General features: G+C 46.7%; 1 protein-coding gene across 1 annotated transcript in view; it reads left to right on the top strand.

Annotated features, from left to right (window-relative positions):
- The window catches only part of Acsbg1 (acyl-CoA synthetase bubblegum family member 1), a 58,740-nt gene that overhangs the window by 25,897 nt on the left and 18,557 nt on the right, over nucleotides 1-14,286 (top strand). The window contains exons 3-5 of the mRNA XM_038324260.1: nucleotides 6,311-6,531; nucleotides 6,944-7,032; nucleotides 7,284-7,404. Coding sequence (XP_038180188.1) covers nucleotides 6,311-6,531; nucleotides 6,944-7,032; nucleotides 7,284-7,404 — 431 coding nt within the window. The remainder of the gene's footprint in view (nucleotides 1-6,310; nucleotides 6,532-6,943; nucleotides 7,033-7,283; nucleotides 7,405-14,286) is intronic.

Raw genomic sequence — 14,286 nt, 5'->3', positions numbered from 1 at the left:
CCACAAGTCCAAGGTTACAAGACAGGATTGGGACCGGAGTCACTATCTTTTTCCCAGAGGAGATATGGAAACAGGGTTTGTAGTGAAGGCCACTCGAGGGACAGCACACAAGAGGAGGACAGTGAAAGCATCAAGCAGAGTGACTCTGAACCACAGTTCTGCCTCCCAGCTCTGCGACCACTTAGCTCCCTGAGACCTAAGCTTTAGCTAGGTGACAGAAGATCGTGGGCATATGAGAGCACTCAATTCATGTGACCATGGTGACTTCTTCCTAGGAAAAGGATGACTGGGCCTCAGGGAGGGGAGGGGCAGGCCCTTTCCCCCCAGGTTTCTCTTTTGGCTAGTCTAAAGGGCCTACTGGCCTAACTGGGCCTATGGACAAAGAGAGTCAGCAAGATTCATTCTGCTAGCTAGGAAACCCAGTTCTTTGTGGCATGGTCCCTATGGCTAGGGCTCTGTCCTGTTTCATGAAACAGCTGGACTAAGAGGGAGCGGAAGTACAGACTAGCCAGCTTCTCCTCTCTTTCCATTCTGTCTGTCTTCCTTTCAAGCTGTGGGGAAGCTGAGCACTCAAAAGTGTTGGCTCCAGGAGGTAAATCAGGAACAAGACAGAATAAATTAGATGAATAACTCTGTCCAGAGATGTGCATCAAAAATATAAACATGACTAGGGCTGGAGACCAGGGGCAGGAGAACAAGGCTGGGGCTGGGGCTGGAGACCAGGGGCAGGAGCGTTGTGCTTAGAATGTGCTGTATTCCATCCCAAACATCAAATTCCCAGGTACCCAAACAAAATTTTAAAAACACTTTTTTTTCTGATCCTTTTATCCTACCTCTAAATATCTATCCTCTAGAGGACCTGGGATAAATGATTAACGGTTAATGACTGTGTTTGTTCTGACCCCCATAATTTTTTAAATATTTAAATGTTCAAATAAGAGTGCACACACACACACACACACACACACACAGAGAGAGAGAGAAAGAGAGAGAGAGAGAGAGAGAGAGAGAGAGAGAGAGAGAGATTTCTTGTAATTCCTGGTTTCCATCTCTCTTAATTACTTTGATGCTGCTGGGATAAGACACCATGACCAAAGTAATTTATAAAAGAGAGTGTTTAATTTGGGGCTCATGGTTCCAGAGGGTTAGAATCTGTGATCATCATGGCAGGGTGTATGCACGAGGCAGGCAGGGTGCTGGAGCAGCAGCTGAGAGCTCACATCTCAATCCACAAGCACAAGAAAGAGAGAGCGCTAACTGGAAATGGTGAGGCCTTTGTGAAACCTCCAATCCCACCCCAGTGGCTCGCCTCCTCCAACAAGGCCACGCCCCTACTTTTTCCCACACAGTTCCACCAACTGGGGGTCAAGGATTCAAACCTATGAGCCTAAGGGGACCAATCTCATTCAACCCATGACACCACTCTTAGCTGGCACCGAATCCCACCACTGAGGAGCAGGGCCCTCTGTTAGTGTGGCATATCCTCTCCCATTTCCTTAGGAGTCCCTACCAATCCCTGTTCCCTCTCCAACATAGAGGCTCGGGGGCACAACTATTGTCCTTGCATTATAGATTTACCCCCCCTTAAAAATTTAAATCGGCAAGTTAAAAACCATATATTTATAAAAGCACATATATTTATAGTGGGCTGTTTTAAAAACACGTAGATAGCATGGGGTAGCTAAATTGAGACTATTAGCATATGCACTCCATCACAGACTAAACTTTTTTCATGCTGAGAACAAAGAATCTACTGATTCATTTTCAAAAATACATGCTGTTATTAATTGTGCTCTCTCAAACGTTGTGGCTTGCCTCAGACTAGAGACATACCACATTGTTCAGGGCCTCCATCAGAGCCAAGACACTGAAGGTGCGAGTGGAGGGCCCCGAGTCTCAAAGGAAGCAAGAGGGTTTCTTTCTAGGTGCAAACAAAGACAGCCCTGTGGACTGCACTGGCAAGTCCTCACGGCTGGGATGCTCACTCCTCCATTATTTATTGCTATGCATTATTTATTATGATGCTGACACATGAGCCCCAAAGTCTCATGGGCATTTTGAGTTTCCCCTCCCCAGTTATTTCGCCAATGACATGATCTTTCCCTCCCCCACCCCACTTCGTCTTGAAGACATGCCAGCTGCACTGCTGAGCTGTGTTTGGAGATCAGTGGTAGGCTGGCGCACAGGGCAGAGCCCCAGCGGCTACACCAAACCAAAGCCAGCCCAACTGCAGCAGCAGCCAAAAAGAAACCTTTTTGATGTCTGGATAAGGAGGCCACCCACTTCTGCACAGCACAGGCCTCTGAGCCGTTTCGTATTTCCTAGAGGATGCATTCCATTTTTGTCATTGAAACAAGAGATTATAACTGCTTAATGTTAAGCCTCTTGGTTTGGACTAGGGATGCAGTACGGCAGTAGCGCACCTGCCCTAGCACGCACTGAGCCCTGGCTGCAACCTCCAGTCCATGTAGAAAAAAGAAGAAAGACAATTCTTGGCTTGAGGGAGGCTTTAGCAATGATCACAAGACTGAGGCTCACCCCTGCTCCTCTTGGCAGCTAGGGGAACAGGTGCAGGGGCGGGGGGCATGGGCTTCTGGACTAGATCATAGGAGGAAGCCGCTGTTTCTGCTCCAAGCAGTCAGAAGTTTCTGTTCCCCTGGGGAGGAAAAAGGACTAAGAGGAAGATAACAACTGGGTACCCAGCTTCACACACTCTAAACACTTCTCTGTTTGGAAGATCAACATTTTTTTTTGAGACAGGGTCTCATACAGCCTAAATTGCCTTCAAACTTGCTATGCAGCTAGCAGTGATCTTCAACTTCTGATCCGGCTGTGTCTCCTTCTTAAGTGCTGGTTTTGTAGGCATGTACGACCACACTTGGTTTCCGTAGTGCTGGAGACTGAATCCAGGGCTTTGTGCATGCTAAATAAGCATACTGACCACTTTGCTCCATCCTCAGCCCTTCTCCCTTTCATTTTTCTCCTCTCATTATTTTAGAAGCAATTTCACTAAGGTATAGTTCATATACCATTTAATCCACCTATGGTAAGTGTACAATACAAAGTTTTTTTAATTTACTTATTTATTATATGTATGTAGGTTGAGGGATATGAAGGTACGATACTGTGCAGGTAACAGACAGGAGGTCAATCTTTCCTTCCAGCATGCAGGTCCTAGGGACTGAACTCATATAAGTAGGCAAGTGTCTTTACCTGCTGAGCCATCTTTCCAGGCCCAATTCACTGAGTTTTGGAAACTTACAGAGTTCTGTAATCGTCACAATTTACTTTTAGAATATTTCCATCAATCCCAAAAGAGGCCCTGTACTCTTCTTGTGGTCATTCCCATTCCCACCCCTAGCCTTAGGCAACTAACCAGTCTTTTCCTGGATCTGTCTTACAATTGGAATCACGAGGTACATAGTCTTCCACATAGGGCTTCTTTCACTGAACATGGTTTGAGCTGTCTCCATGTTTGACTCACAATTGGTGCTTTGCTCCTTCTTAGAATAGAAATGGATCTCATCATATGGATCATTGTTGTTGGTGTTTCTGTCCTGCCTGGTTCCCGCAGTCATTAAGTCCCAAAGAAATCACACAGAGGTCTACTTTAGTTATAAACTGATTGGCCCATTAGCTCAGGCTTCTTATTAACTCTTATAACTTATATTAGCCCATTATTCTTATCTGTGTTAGCTACATGGTTCAGTACCTTTTTCAGTAGTGTAGTCACATCTTGCTTCTTAGGTATATGGACAGGACTACAGAGGGAGCTTCCCACTTCCCAGAATTATCCTGTTCTCATTGACCTGCCTCTACTTCCTGTATGTTTGTCCCACCTATACTTCCTGCCTGGCTACTGGCCAATCAGTGTTTATTTAAAAAAATTGACAGAATATAGACAACTGTCCCGCACCAGATCATGCACCTTGTCTTTAGTCGCCTGTCTGTAGACATCTGAGATCTTCCCCTTCTTGGGCCGATAAATAATATTGGTATGAACGTTCACATGCAAGTGTTTGTGGGGGCACATGTTTGTTTTTCTTGAGCTACCTAGGAGCCACAATGCTGAGAGGTATAGTAACTCTCTGAGAAATGGCTAAGCTGTCTCCCAATAGAGCTGTACCCCAGCCTTCATTTCCACCAGCACTGCCTGAGCATCCAGCTTCTCTGCCCTCACTAATCCCTCTTTGCCTTCCATGATTGCAGTGCAACCAAGAGGAAGATGACATATTAGGGTGACAGCAGGGAATGACAGGGTCAAGGTTTGGAACCCAAGTTACCTTGACTCCTCTTCAGCTTATGAGATAGTGGACAGAATCTGCAGAGGGTAGTGTTGGGGACTGGGGCTGCTGGATTTGGGGACAGGACTTACACCTCCACCCTAAGGGCAATGGTCTCTAGCAATGGCTGCAACAGGGACTTGGTCTGGGAAAGGGGGAGATTCAGTCAACTTGTTCTGGCTTCTGCCAATACTGGTCACAATAAAACCTCTCTGGTGCCCTCCCCTGGCCCAGCCTGTATTTGCCATGCCCCTTCCTTTTGACTGGGTCTGGCTATGTTCTCCTGTCTCAGCCCCACGAGCTTTACTTCTTTAGGTCAATGTCAAAGTCTATTTACAGCCTAAGAATGTATCTACAGAGGAAAGGGGCATCTGATCTGTCTGTCTAGTTCAGGTAGGACCAGAGGCAAAATACCCCATTGGTGCCAGCCTTGAGGCAAACCCTGTGAAGGCGTTGGCTTCCTCCAAAGATGTGTCTGGCCAGGAGGCAACAGTGAGGCCCATGCGGGTCCTGGACAGCTCACTCTCCACATTGTGCTCACGTTTTTAGAATGATCATCCTCATCCCAGAGAAGGAAGGCCCAACCAGATATGGCGGCACCTACCTATAATCCTGGTGCTTAGTAGGCAGAGGCAGGAGGATTGTAAACTTGAGGCTAGCCTTCAAGATCCTGAAAACAAACAAACAAATAAGCCCAAAAGGTCTAAAAGAGTTCAGAGAACTCATGGAAACTTCCTTTATAAACAGGAAAATGGAGGAGAATGAGCTTTTATTGAATACTTGAGTCTCCTTCATATGTGTCATTTCTTCTGGCCATTTTTTTTCTGATCCCCACACTTGATGACAAATGCCCCACCTTCCCTCCGAGGAAGCAGATTCAGGCTGTCGTGTTTGCCTCAACCCAACATGTTAAGTGGTTCAGCCAAGAGGAAGATGCCTGCTTCTGGGCTCTGTTCCCACCCACACAGTGTCCCAAACTATGGGATGATACATCAGGCATATGTGAGTTCAAGTCTTGATTCTGCCATTTTCTTGCTGTGTGATGTGGGGAAAGTGAGTGAACCTGTCTGGGCCACAGTTATCCATGTGTGACATCATAAGGCTGTGTGGATCCACTCCATGAGGATGGAATAAGAAAACCCAGACATAACTGTCTAGACTTCTGCTGTCTGGTCTCTGCTCTGCAGGCTCTGCTGGCTAGGGATATGAGCCTGTTGGTTTTCAGCCCACCACCTCAATCCCAATTTCGCTCTAAAACCCTGACTTTCTGTCCAGCTAGATCTGTCCTTGCCTGCTTCCAGAAGCCTGAGAAGCTCTGAACCCAGAGACATTTTTACTCTTGTGAGTGGGTATGAGCCTCGCTTCTGCCTACCCTAACCTTGGCCAGTAAGGATAAACGCAGAGAAAGGCCCAGGAGTCTCCATCTCTGGGACTTCCCTCCAGTCATTTCCTCTCTTCTTCCCTGCTGTCTCCCTGAACTATAACAAGATTAATAAAAACCCAGAGATAGAAACTGGGGTTCAACTTGAAGGTCAGAAAAACAAGACAGCCACCTTAATCCGAAATGCCGATCCTGCCTCCAGGAATCTCAGAATGGGACTGTGACTGAGAGCTGTCTCCTCCCATCTTATATTCCTCTCTAGTGCTGGGATAAAGGCATGCACCACTACCACCCAGTTTCTATGGCAAACTAGTGTGGTTACTAGAATTAAAGGTGTTTGTCACCACTGCCTGGTCTGTAAGGCTAATAATCAGTGGGGTTGTTTTACTTTCTGATCTTCAGGCAAGCTTTATTTATTAAAATACAAATGAAATATCCCTACACTAAACTTTGCTCATCTTCCAAGGCCAAGCCAGACTTGCCTTCTTCAAACCACCTTCCGGCCCACCACAGGCCTGGCTTGCCTGCCAGCTATCAAGGTCCTGTCCGGAAGGTATTGTCAGCAGCAGGCTTGGAGACCCTGCGCAGGTCAGAACTGGATCCCCCAGGTAGATTTGACCAGACTGCGGTCATTTCCCCCTTGCAGAGGAAACACTCTGGACAGCTCGGGCAGATGGAAGAGTGCGCCTGCGCCGGGAACCCTTTTGCACGCAGCCTCCGTATACGGTGCACCGGATGTTCTATGAGGCCCTGGATAAGTACGGAAGCCTCAGTGCTCTGGGCGTCAAGCGCAGAAACAAGTGGGAGCGCATCTCTTACTACCAGTACTACGAGATTGCCCGCAAAGTCGCCAGGGGCTTCCTGAAGGTAGGAGCCCCTCACTGCACACCCTTTCTTTCCGGGGACCTGCTTTCTAGCTTGAGCGCTCATAGGCCTCCTCCAGAACTCCCCACTAGGCGAGGTCTCCAGAAACCACCACTGAATAGCCTGATACCATCCGCTGGGCTAACACTATATTCTGGGACCCACGCTAAGGATTTTACATTTATGGAGCCTTTTCACAGGCTACCTTCAAGGATGGAAAACAAATAGACTGGTCTCCCCAGAAAGTCAGAGGAAGAGTCAACAGGGTTGCCAGAAGCTGATTCCTTAGGACGTTTTCTGGCTGGGTGAACTCTGAGATGGGCCTGGACAGGTTTCTGCAGTCTACTGGGAGGCAGCAGGGGAGGGAAATGCCCTTTCTGTGTAGTTGACCTGCCTATCTTTCTTTGGCCTGGAGCTTGGCCTAGAGCGAGCCCACAGCGTGGGGATCCTCGGCTTCAACTCCCCAGAGTGGTTCTTCTCTGCGGTGGGCACAGTGTTCGCAGGGTGAGTGACTGGGCAGGGGTAAGGTCTCCTATGCTCTGGTGGTGGGCAGAAAGGACAGAGGATTATTATTTCTTTCGCGGGTTCTCTACCACTCCCCAGAATCCCATATCTCCCCCACCCCCAGGGCCTTCTTGGTCCCCCTTTCCCATCCCTGCCTGTTGGAGCTCCCTGGGAACAGAGGCTGTGAGGGAGGCTGTGAGGAGGGGATGGTTCCTCTGCACCCGATATAAATCTTCCTGTGCCCCCAACAGGGGCATTGTCACGGGCATTTACACCACTAGCTCCCTTGAAGCCTGCCAGTACATCGCCCACGACTGCCGTGCCAACGTCATTGTGGTTGACACACAGAAGCAGCTGGAGAAGATACTGAAGGTTTGGTGGGAAGGAGCAGTGGGTGTGTGGTTAGAGGCTGGGCATCTACTCTAGTGTATGAGGGGTGCTTTTATTCACCCATCAAGAATTCTTATCTCTCTCAGCCCATGTACACATGCAATACACATGTACAACACACACACATGCACACACAGAGACACACATGTATACACACACACACACACACACTTGAGGAGTGGGTAAATATTGTCTTTCACTCATACTCCTGGCCTAGCCCATTGTCTGCCATGGTTTTACCTCTGGACAGGGTCTTACCTAAAGGGAGAGCTGTGGATACTGGACTCCTCTGTGGCTTAGTCTGTACTCTGGAGATATTCCTTGGGCTTTAGCTACTCATCTGCTCCTGAGGGTCAACCTTCCAGAACCTGGAACTGGGTCTCCAGAGAGACCACAGTAGGTGCCTGCCTCCCTTCATCTCTGCTGGAGAAGTCTCTTAAGTCAAAAAAAAAAAAAAAAAAAAAAAAAAAAAAAAAAGCAAGCTGGGGCTTGTAGTTCTCACTAGGTTGTTGAGATATTCCCTGGGGCAGACCCAGCTCCTGGAGAGGGTGCCCTCAGGCGAGGCTGTGCTAGCCCTGACTGAGAATCACTAGCTCACAGTAAAGTGAGGAGACACCCCCCACAAGCCTCCAGAGTCCAGATCTGCTCAGGGAACACTAGTGCAACAAGGGAAGCTGAGAGTCCCTACTCTCCAAGACAGGCCAGGAGGAAATGCAGAGCTGGGACCCAGGAAAGCTGTGGGATTGGGGGGATCTGGGGAACCCAGACCCCAAACAAGATCTAAGCAGAGGCCTGAACCATCAACCTAAGAGACAATTCCTCAAACAGCAGAGATGGCCTGGCGGGTGTGAGTACACACACCCTCCTGAACTTGTCAGTGAGGGTGGATAAGGTACCCACCCTTGCATCTTGTACTTGGCTACCCTGTTCTAGATCCAGACTCCATGGAGTGTGCGCTAGTCTAGGACATGTGAGCACAGCCTTTTAGGCCAGTTTAGGGTGACTATGAAAACTATTGCGGTCATTCTGTTTTACTGTGAAGGGTTTCTCCTGTGGCTCCTTGGCTAGTGAGAAACTGTCCTGCCTCCTTACAGGGCCCTTCCTTTGAGTCCTGCTTTCAGGATCTCAGTGACCATCTCCATTTGTCTATCTAGGACGAACATGTGGGATTGGGAACAGACAGAGAGGGACAGCGTGTGTGGCCCCAGCCGCACTCTGAGACAAGGAGGGCTGAGCTATCTTCAGGCAGCCTTCTTCCCTTCTTCAAACTCTTGGTCTGAGGGCTATGCTAAGTGGTCAACCTCCAAGAACCATGGGGCCTGGGTTTCCAGAGAGGTCATGGAAAATGCCTTTCCTTGTCTCTACCAGAGTAGTCATCAGGGATATATATGTTACTGGCTTTTTTCAAAGCACCCTGGACTTAGCATGACCCAAAAGTCCTCAGGTAGCCCCATGGTCTGAGACACACCCAGGTCATTAGGTCATTTTCTGAGCCTTACTCTTCACAGCCTAACCCAGAACAGAGCCAGGCTCTCCCAGGCCCACTTAGGTCTGAAACCTTGATGGATTAGGAAGCAATCTAACAGGGTTGAGGCCTCATGAGCCTGCCCCACCATCGTGTTAACATGTCTATTGTCCTGGTACAGCTCGTGTTTAGGCAGCCATGTTGGGGAGGTTTCATTGGTATAGCTCCTGACATTACTATGAGACAGTCTCACAGCAAACTCCCAGATTCTGTGGCTCTTCCTAGTACAAAGAGCTACAGACAACTAGGGAATACTGGGAGCAGGAGAAGCAATCCTCCCCAGGGTCAAGCGCACCAACTGGTTATCCAATACCAAGTGGTCAGCTCTGAAAACATATATACACAAAGTAACACTATACAGACAAAACAGACTGAATGTGTGTATTTAGCAGTATGTCTGTGTGTATCTGTGTGTAACAACAATTAATGAAAAAAAAGAGGCCATGAACTTGAAAGAGCAGGGAAGGGACTATAGGAGGGTTTGATGGGAGGAAAGGGAAGGGGTAAATGATGTAATTATATTATAATATCAAAAAATAAAGTTTTTTTAAAGGAACCATTCTAGCTGGGGGGGGCATGGCTCTTTGAGTAGCGTGCCTTCTACATGTGCACGAGAACCTGAGTTTGGATCAGCAGTGCACACATGAAAAGCCAGACATTATAGCAAGTACCTGTCAGCACAGGTGAAGGTGGAGGAAGCCCATGGCTAGGCTCACCAAAAGACCTCAGAAAATAAGGTTGAGTGTGATTGAGGGAAAGCATCTGACGTCAACTTGTGTACCCCCACACACACTCACTCACTCATGGACATACACACAATGTTGGGGGTGCTGTTAGGTCCCAATCCCCAAAATGGCAGTACCACTGGCAATGTCCGAACTGACAATCTGGCCTCAGCTTGGGGTGTCTCAGAAGGATTGCTGGCAGAAAGATAGAAGCTTCCACAGCGCTGCTCAGGAACCTGTGAAATAGGTCTCTACCTGCCAGGAAGAGCCGCTTCTCTTCTTCTGGCAATTGGTACATCTAGCTCCGCATCAGCACACACACACATAACACATTTCAAAGCTCCGAGCTAACCTCCAGGCTCTTTTCTCCCCATTAACATCAACATCTCCCTGTAATGCATTGAACTCCGGTGATCTTCTGGCCTACACGCTTCCTCTTCCCCCTCCTATCTAAATCTCAGACAACACCAGGTTCTACCTCCTCCCTTCCATAGCTGCCCCTCTACATCTGTCTCTCACCCCCACCCCAGGTAGCCACAGCAGCTTTGGACTCCCTAGATGCTTCTGGCTGCTCTCTAGCATCTGATAGCCAGGAGGCAGTTTCATAGTTACAGCAAACCTCCTTCCCACCCATGGAATGGCCTAGTTCGATGGTTTCACTGAGCCCTCACTTAGAAGAAGGAAAACAAACTCGACAGGCCCCGTAGCCAATGGTACGCCCTCTTTTGAACCCTCCCATGCTGGGCTGGGGAGGGTTGGATAGATTAAAATGCAGCCTCTCAGATTCAGGACTTCAGTTAAATGACTCCTTTAGGTTTAAAACAGAATTTGTGCTATGGAAGTTCTCAAGCAAACAGAGACGGCCCCTGCATCATCAGGATTCATGTTTATCAGGGTGCTCTCACATGTGTCTTTGCCTTTTGCTAAATTAAAAGGCAAATATTCCTCATCATGCCGCTTCATTCTCCAAGTACTTCCCTGTGCATCCCAATCAGCGGTGTGAGTCTTTCTTAAATAATCTCTGGTAATGAGGGCTGGGAGTGTTGCTCAATTAATAGAATGCTTACCCAGAGCCTTGGCTCCACCCCCAGGGCCACATAAGCCTAGCGTACATCACTGGATGTGGAGGTACGCCACTGTAGTCTTAGCATTCAGGAGGTGGAGGCAGGAAGACCAGAAGCTCAAAACCATTCTCTTATTACATAGAAAGCTAGAGGCCAGCCTGGGATACATTAGACCCTGTCTCAAAGAAAAAGATAAAGGGAAAACAGCTGGCAAGATGGTTCAATAGGAAAGATGCTCGCTGCCAAGCCTGGTGATCTGAATTTGATCTCCAGAATCCACGTGGTAAAAGAGGCAGCCAACTCCCTCAAATCATCCTCACATTCCTCCACACACATACACAGCCATGCACAGACAGACAGATACACATAAGTAAATATAACTTTGTGTCTTTAAATTTCAATGATTCTTCTGCTCCTAGCATTTATTGGGGTCTGGAAAACAAAATGGTCACTAATCAACCATGTGGCTACCTGTTCTTTGCCCCTTTCTGACTTCTGCATTGGGTTTGTGCTGTGTTTGGCTTCCCAGTCTATCTCGACCTCCATTCCCACTTCAAGGTTTACTCTAGACCTTCTAGTGTGCATCTTGAACAAATCTCAGTGCACCTTCAGACAGGGTACTGCTCCACATGCGGCGGGAACTCACAGAGCGTGCAGACAGACCTACAACCCTACAGTGGGTTTCACAGAAGCAAACCAACCAACCTCAGAGGAGAACAGTGAGGGCTTTGCAGTCGTGACTGAAAAGAAAAGAAAGGGAAGGACATGACTGCTTCTAGGCATGGTGGAGGGGAGTTTATTCTAGATGTGTGGAAGAGCATCTTCAGAGGCGGGGACATCCGGAAGAGTCCAGAGTAGACATGACCCCGAACCATGTGAGGAAAGGGGGAGGGAAAGTAGGGGAACCAGGTGCAGCAGCCAGGAGGCCCAAAGGAGAACAGACGAAAAGGATCACATAACCGAAATGGCTGGATTATATAGGGAAGGGCAGCTGGGGGAAGGGCAGTCCAGCCCCTGGGCTAGAGAAGTTTGGGGTGGGGTGGGTATGGCAGTCAGGAGGACCCTGTAGTAGGTGGAGACTGAGGGGTGCAGGGAGGATTCTGCTTTGATAGGTAAATGGACACCTCGGCCATTTGTCCCAGGTGTGAAACATCATACTGAGAAAGTCAGAGGACAATTTTCAAAAATTGGTTCTCTCTGTCCTCCAAACAGATCCTGGGGATTGAACTCAAATTGCCAGGCTTCGTGGCAGGTGTATGCCCTTGAAACTCTCTTGTTGCCTCATTCCTCAGCATTCCTGAGGTTTCTAAAGCAACACATTCTTTCCGTTTCTCCTATACTTTTGATTTCGTTTGTTGAAAGACTAATTTCATCTGATTTTGAATTCTTGGTTGACCTTTTTTTTTTTCAAGACAGGGTTTCTCTGTATTAACCCTGGCTGTCCTGGAATTCACTTTGTAGACCAGGCTGGCCTTGAACTCACATAGATCCATCTGCCTCTACCTTCTGAGTGCTGGGGTTAAAATGTGCATCACCACCACTCAGCTTTTCTGGCAACTTTGAAGACTTGTTTCGTTTGCTCCTTTGAGGCTAGCCTTGACCTCCCCTGCACACTCCAGGCACTGCATTGGCATGCCTGTCTCAAGATGTGTTCTTCTCTATCGCTGGGTTTAGTGCTTCACTTAGGCTATATCTGGAGAGTTTTTTTTTTAAATCAATTCCTTCATTTATTTATTTGTGTTTGTGTATGTGTGTGTTTACCTTGCTTTGAATTCACTGAGATTCTTGATTTGATGGACTTATACTTTTAATTTAACTGAGCAATTCCCCAACTTTATTTTTAAAACATAGAGATTTCAATTATACATATATTAAATTTCTTTATATTATACCACAACTACTATTTTTTTCTGCTCTAAACTGTTTTTGAAGGCAAGTTCAAATTAAACCCCCTTAAGACATGGCTTTTCTGGGTCTGTTTTATGGCCTCCAAGACACCAGTGTAAGACCTGTTTCCTCTGACTTAACCATTGCTCTCTGTAGACAGAAGTTTCTATCCCTCCCAGTCCTGCAGCTGTTCAGTCCCAAATAAACACACAGAGGCTTATATTAATTAAAAACTGCTTAGCATATTGCTCAGGCTTATTACTAACTGGCTCTTACAACTTAAATTAATCCATAATCCTTATCTTAGGCTTAGTGCCTTTTCTCGGTGCAGCATTTTCACCTTGTGTCCTTTGTATCTGGCTTGTGACTGCATCTCTGCCTTCGCATCTCTGCCTTCCCTCTTCTGAACATTCTCCTAGTCTGGTCGCCCCACCTATACTTCCTGCCTGGCTTCTGGCCAATCAGTGTTTTACTAAAACCATTACAAGTGACAAATCATCACAGTGTACAAGAGCATTATCTCACCGCACTTCCCCCTTTTTTTCTTTTCAAAACAAGAACTCTGATCTTATCTCCTTTGTTTAGCTTTTTTCCTAACCATTATTCATAACAACTTGTAGCCAACAAAGACGAACATCCATAATCTATTTTTTTGGGAATGTGGTTGTAGTTTTCTAGGCTACTTCCTATTTACTGGGGGCACTGATAATCTTTGGGGTACCCTGAGAAAATTTAGGATCTTGGCTAAATCCTGACTGGAGTATTCTGTGAATCTGGATCACCTCCACCAGTCACTTGAAGCTGTTTTGGATATAGAACTTGGAGGAAACTGCAACAGAGGTGCTCTGAGATGGATCGTTTGGGCCATCCTCTCCTATTGGTGATTTTTCAGGGGATCCTCCTTGATCAAATCTATTTTTCTTAACCCAGAGTGAATCTACAGCCTCTTATTTCCTGTGGAAATAAAATTAGAAACTTTTCCCCAAAATAACATATCTTTTGACTTAAATTTTGAAATTGAGATTTTTTTTAGATATATAGGTTGGTTTAATCCAGCAACATTTATAATCAAATGTCTATTAGCAACTGTTATTCCTTCCTCAACAATCATATAATTCAAAGACAACACAATAACATATAGTATCCAGACTCTCTGTGCATTTTCCATCTTTACATAGCTTTTTAAAAATTACTCTATTTTAAGGACTTTCTCTATCTGTTTTCTTTTCTCTCCCAAGCCTATATATATATATATATATATATGGTATGTGTGTGTATATATATATATATATATACACACATACCATTTAGAGTTTTTTATCTGAATCTATCTTTACTGTATATTCTTTTTTTTTTTTTTTTTTTTGGTTTTTCAAGACAGGGTTTCTCTGTGGCTTTGGAGCCTGTCCTGGAACTAGCTCTTGTAGACCAGGCTGGTCTCGAACTCACAGAGATCCGCCTGCCTCTGCCTCCCGAGTGCTGGGATTAAAGGCGTGCGCCACCACCGCCCGGCTCTTTACTGTATATTCTATCTTCTTCTGATCACATGAGTTTTTAACCTGCTAAGCAGCATGGCTAGGACTAAAGTGGTGGCTTTGACACCTGGCTCCACCCCATTCCTTGACTTCCTGAGAGTCTCCCTTCATGGTGGAGGTACTAGTAG

Source organism: Arvicola amphibius, chromosome 3, assembly GCF_903992535.2.
Source record: "Arvicola amphibius chromosome 3, mArvAmp1.2, whole genome shotgun sequence".
NCBI lineage: Eukaryota > Metazoa > Chordata > Mammalia > Rodentia > Cricetidae > Arvicola > Arvicola amphibius.
The sequence above is the reverse complement of the archived record's forward strand: the minus strand, read 5'-3'. Positions and strand labels throughout refer to the sequence as shown.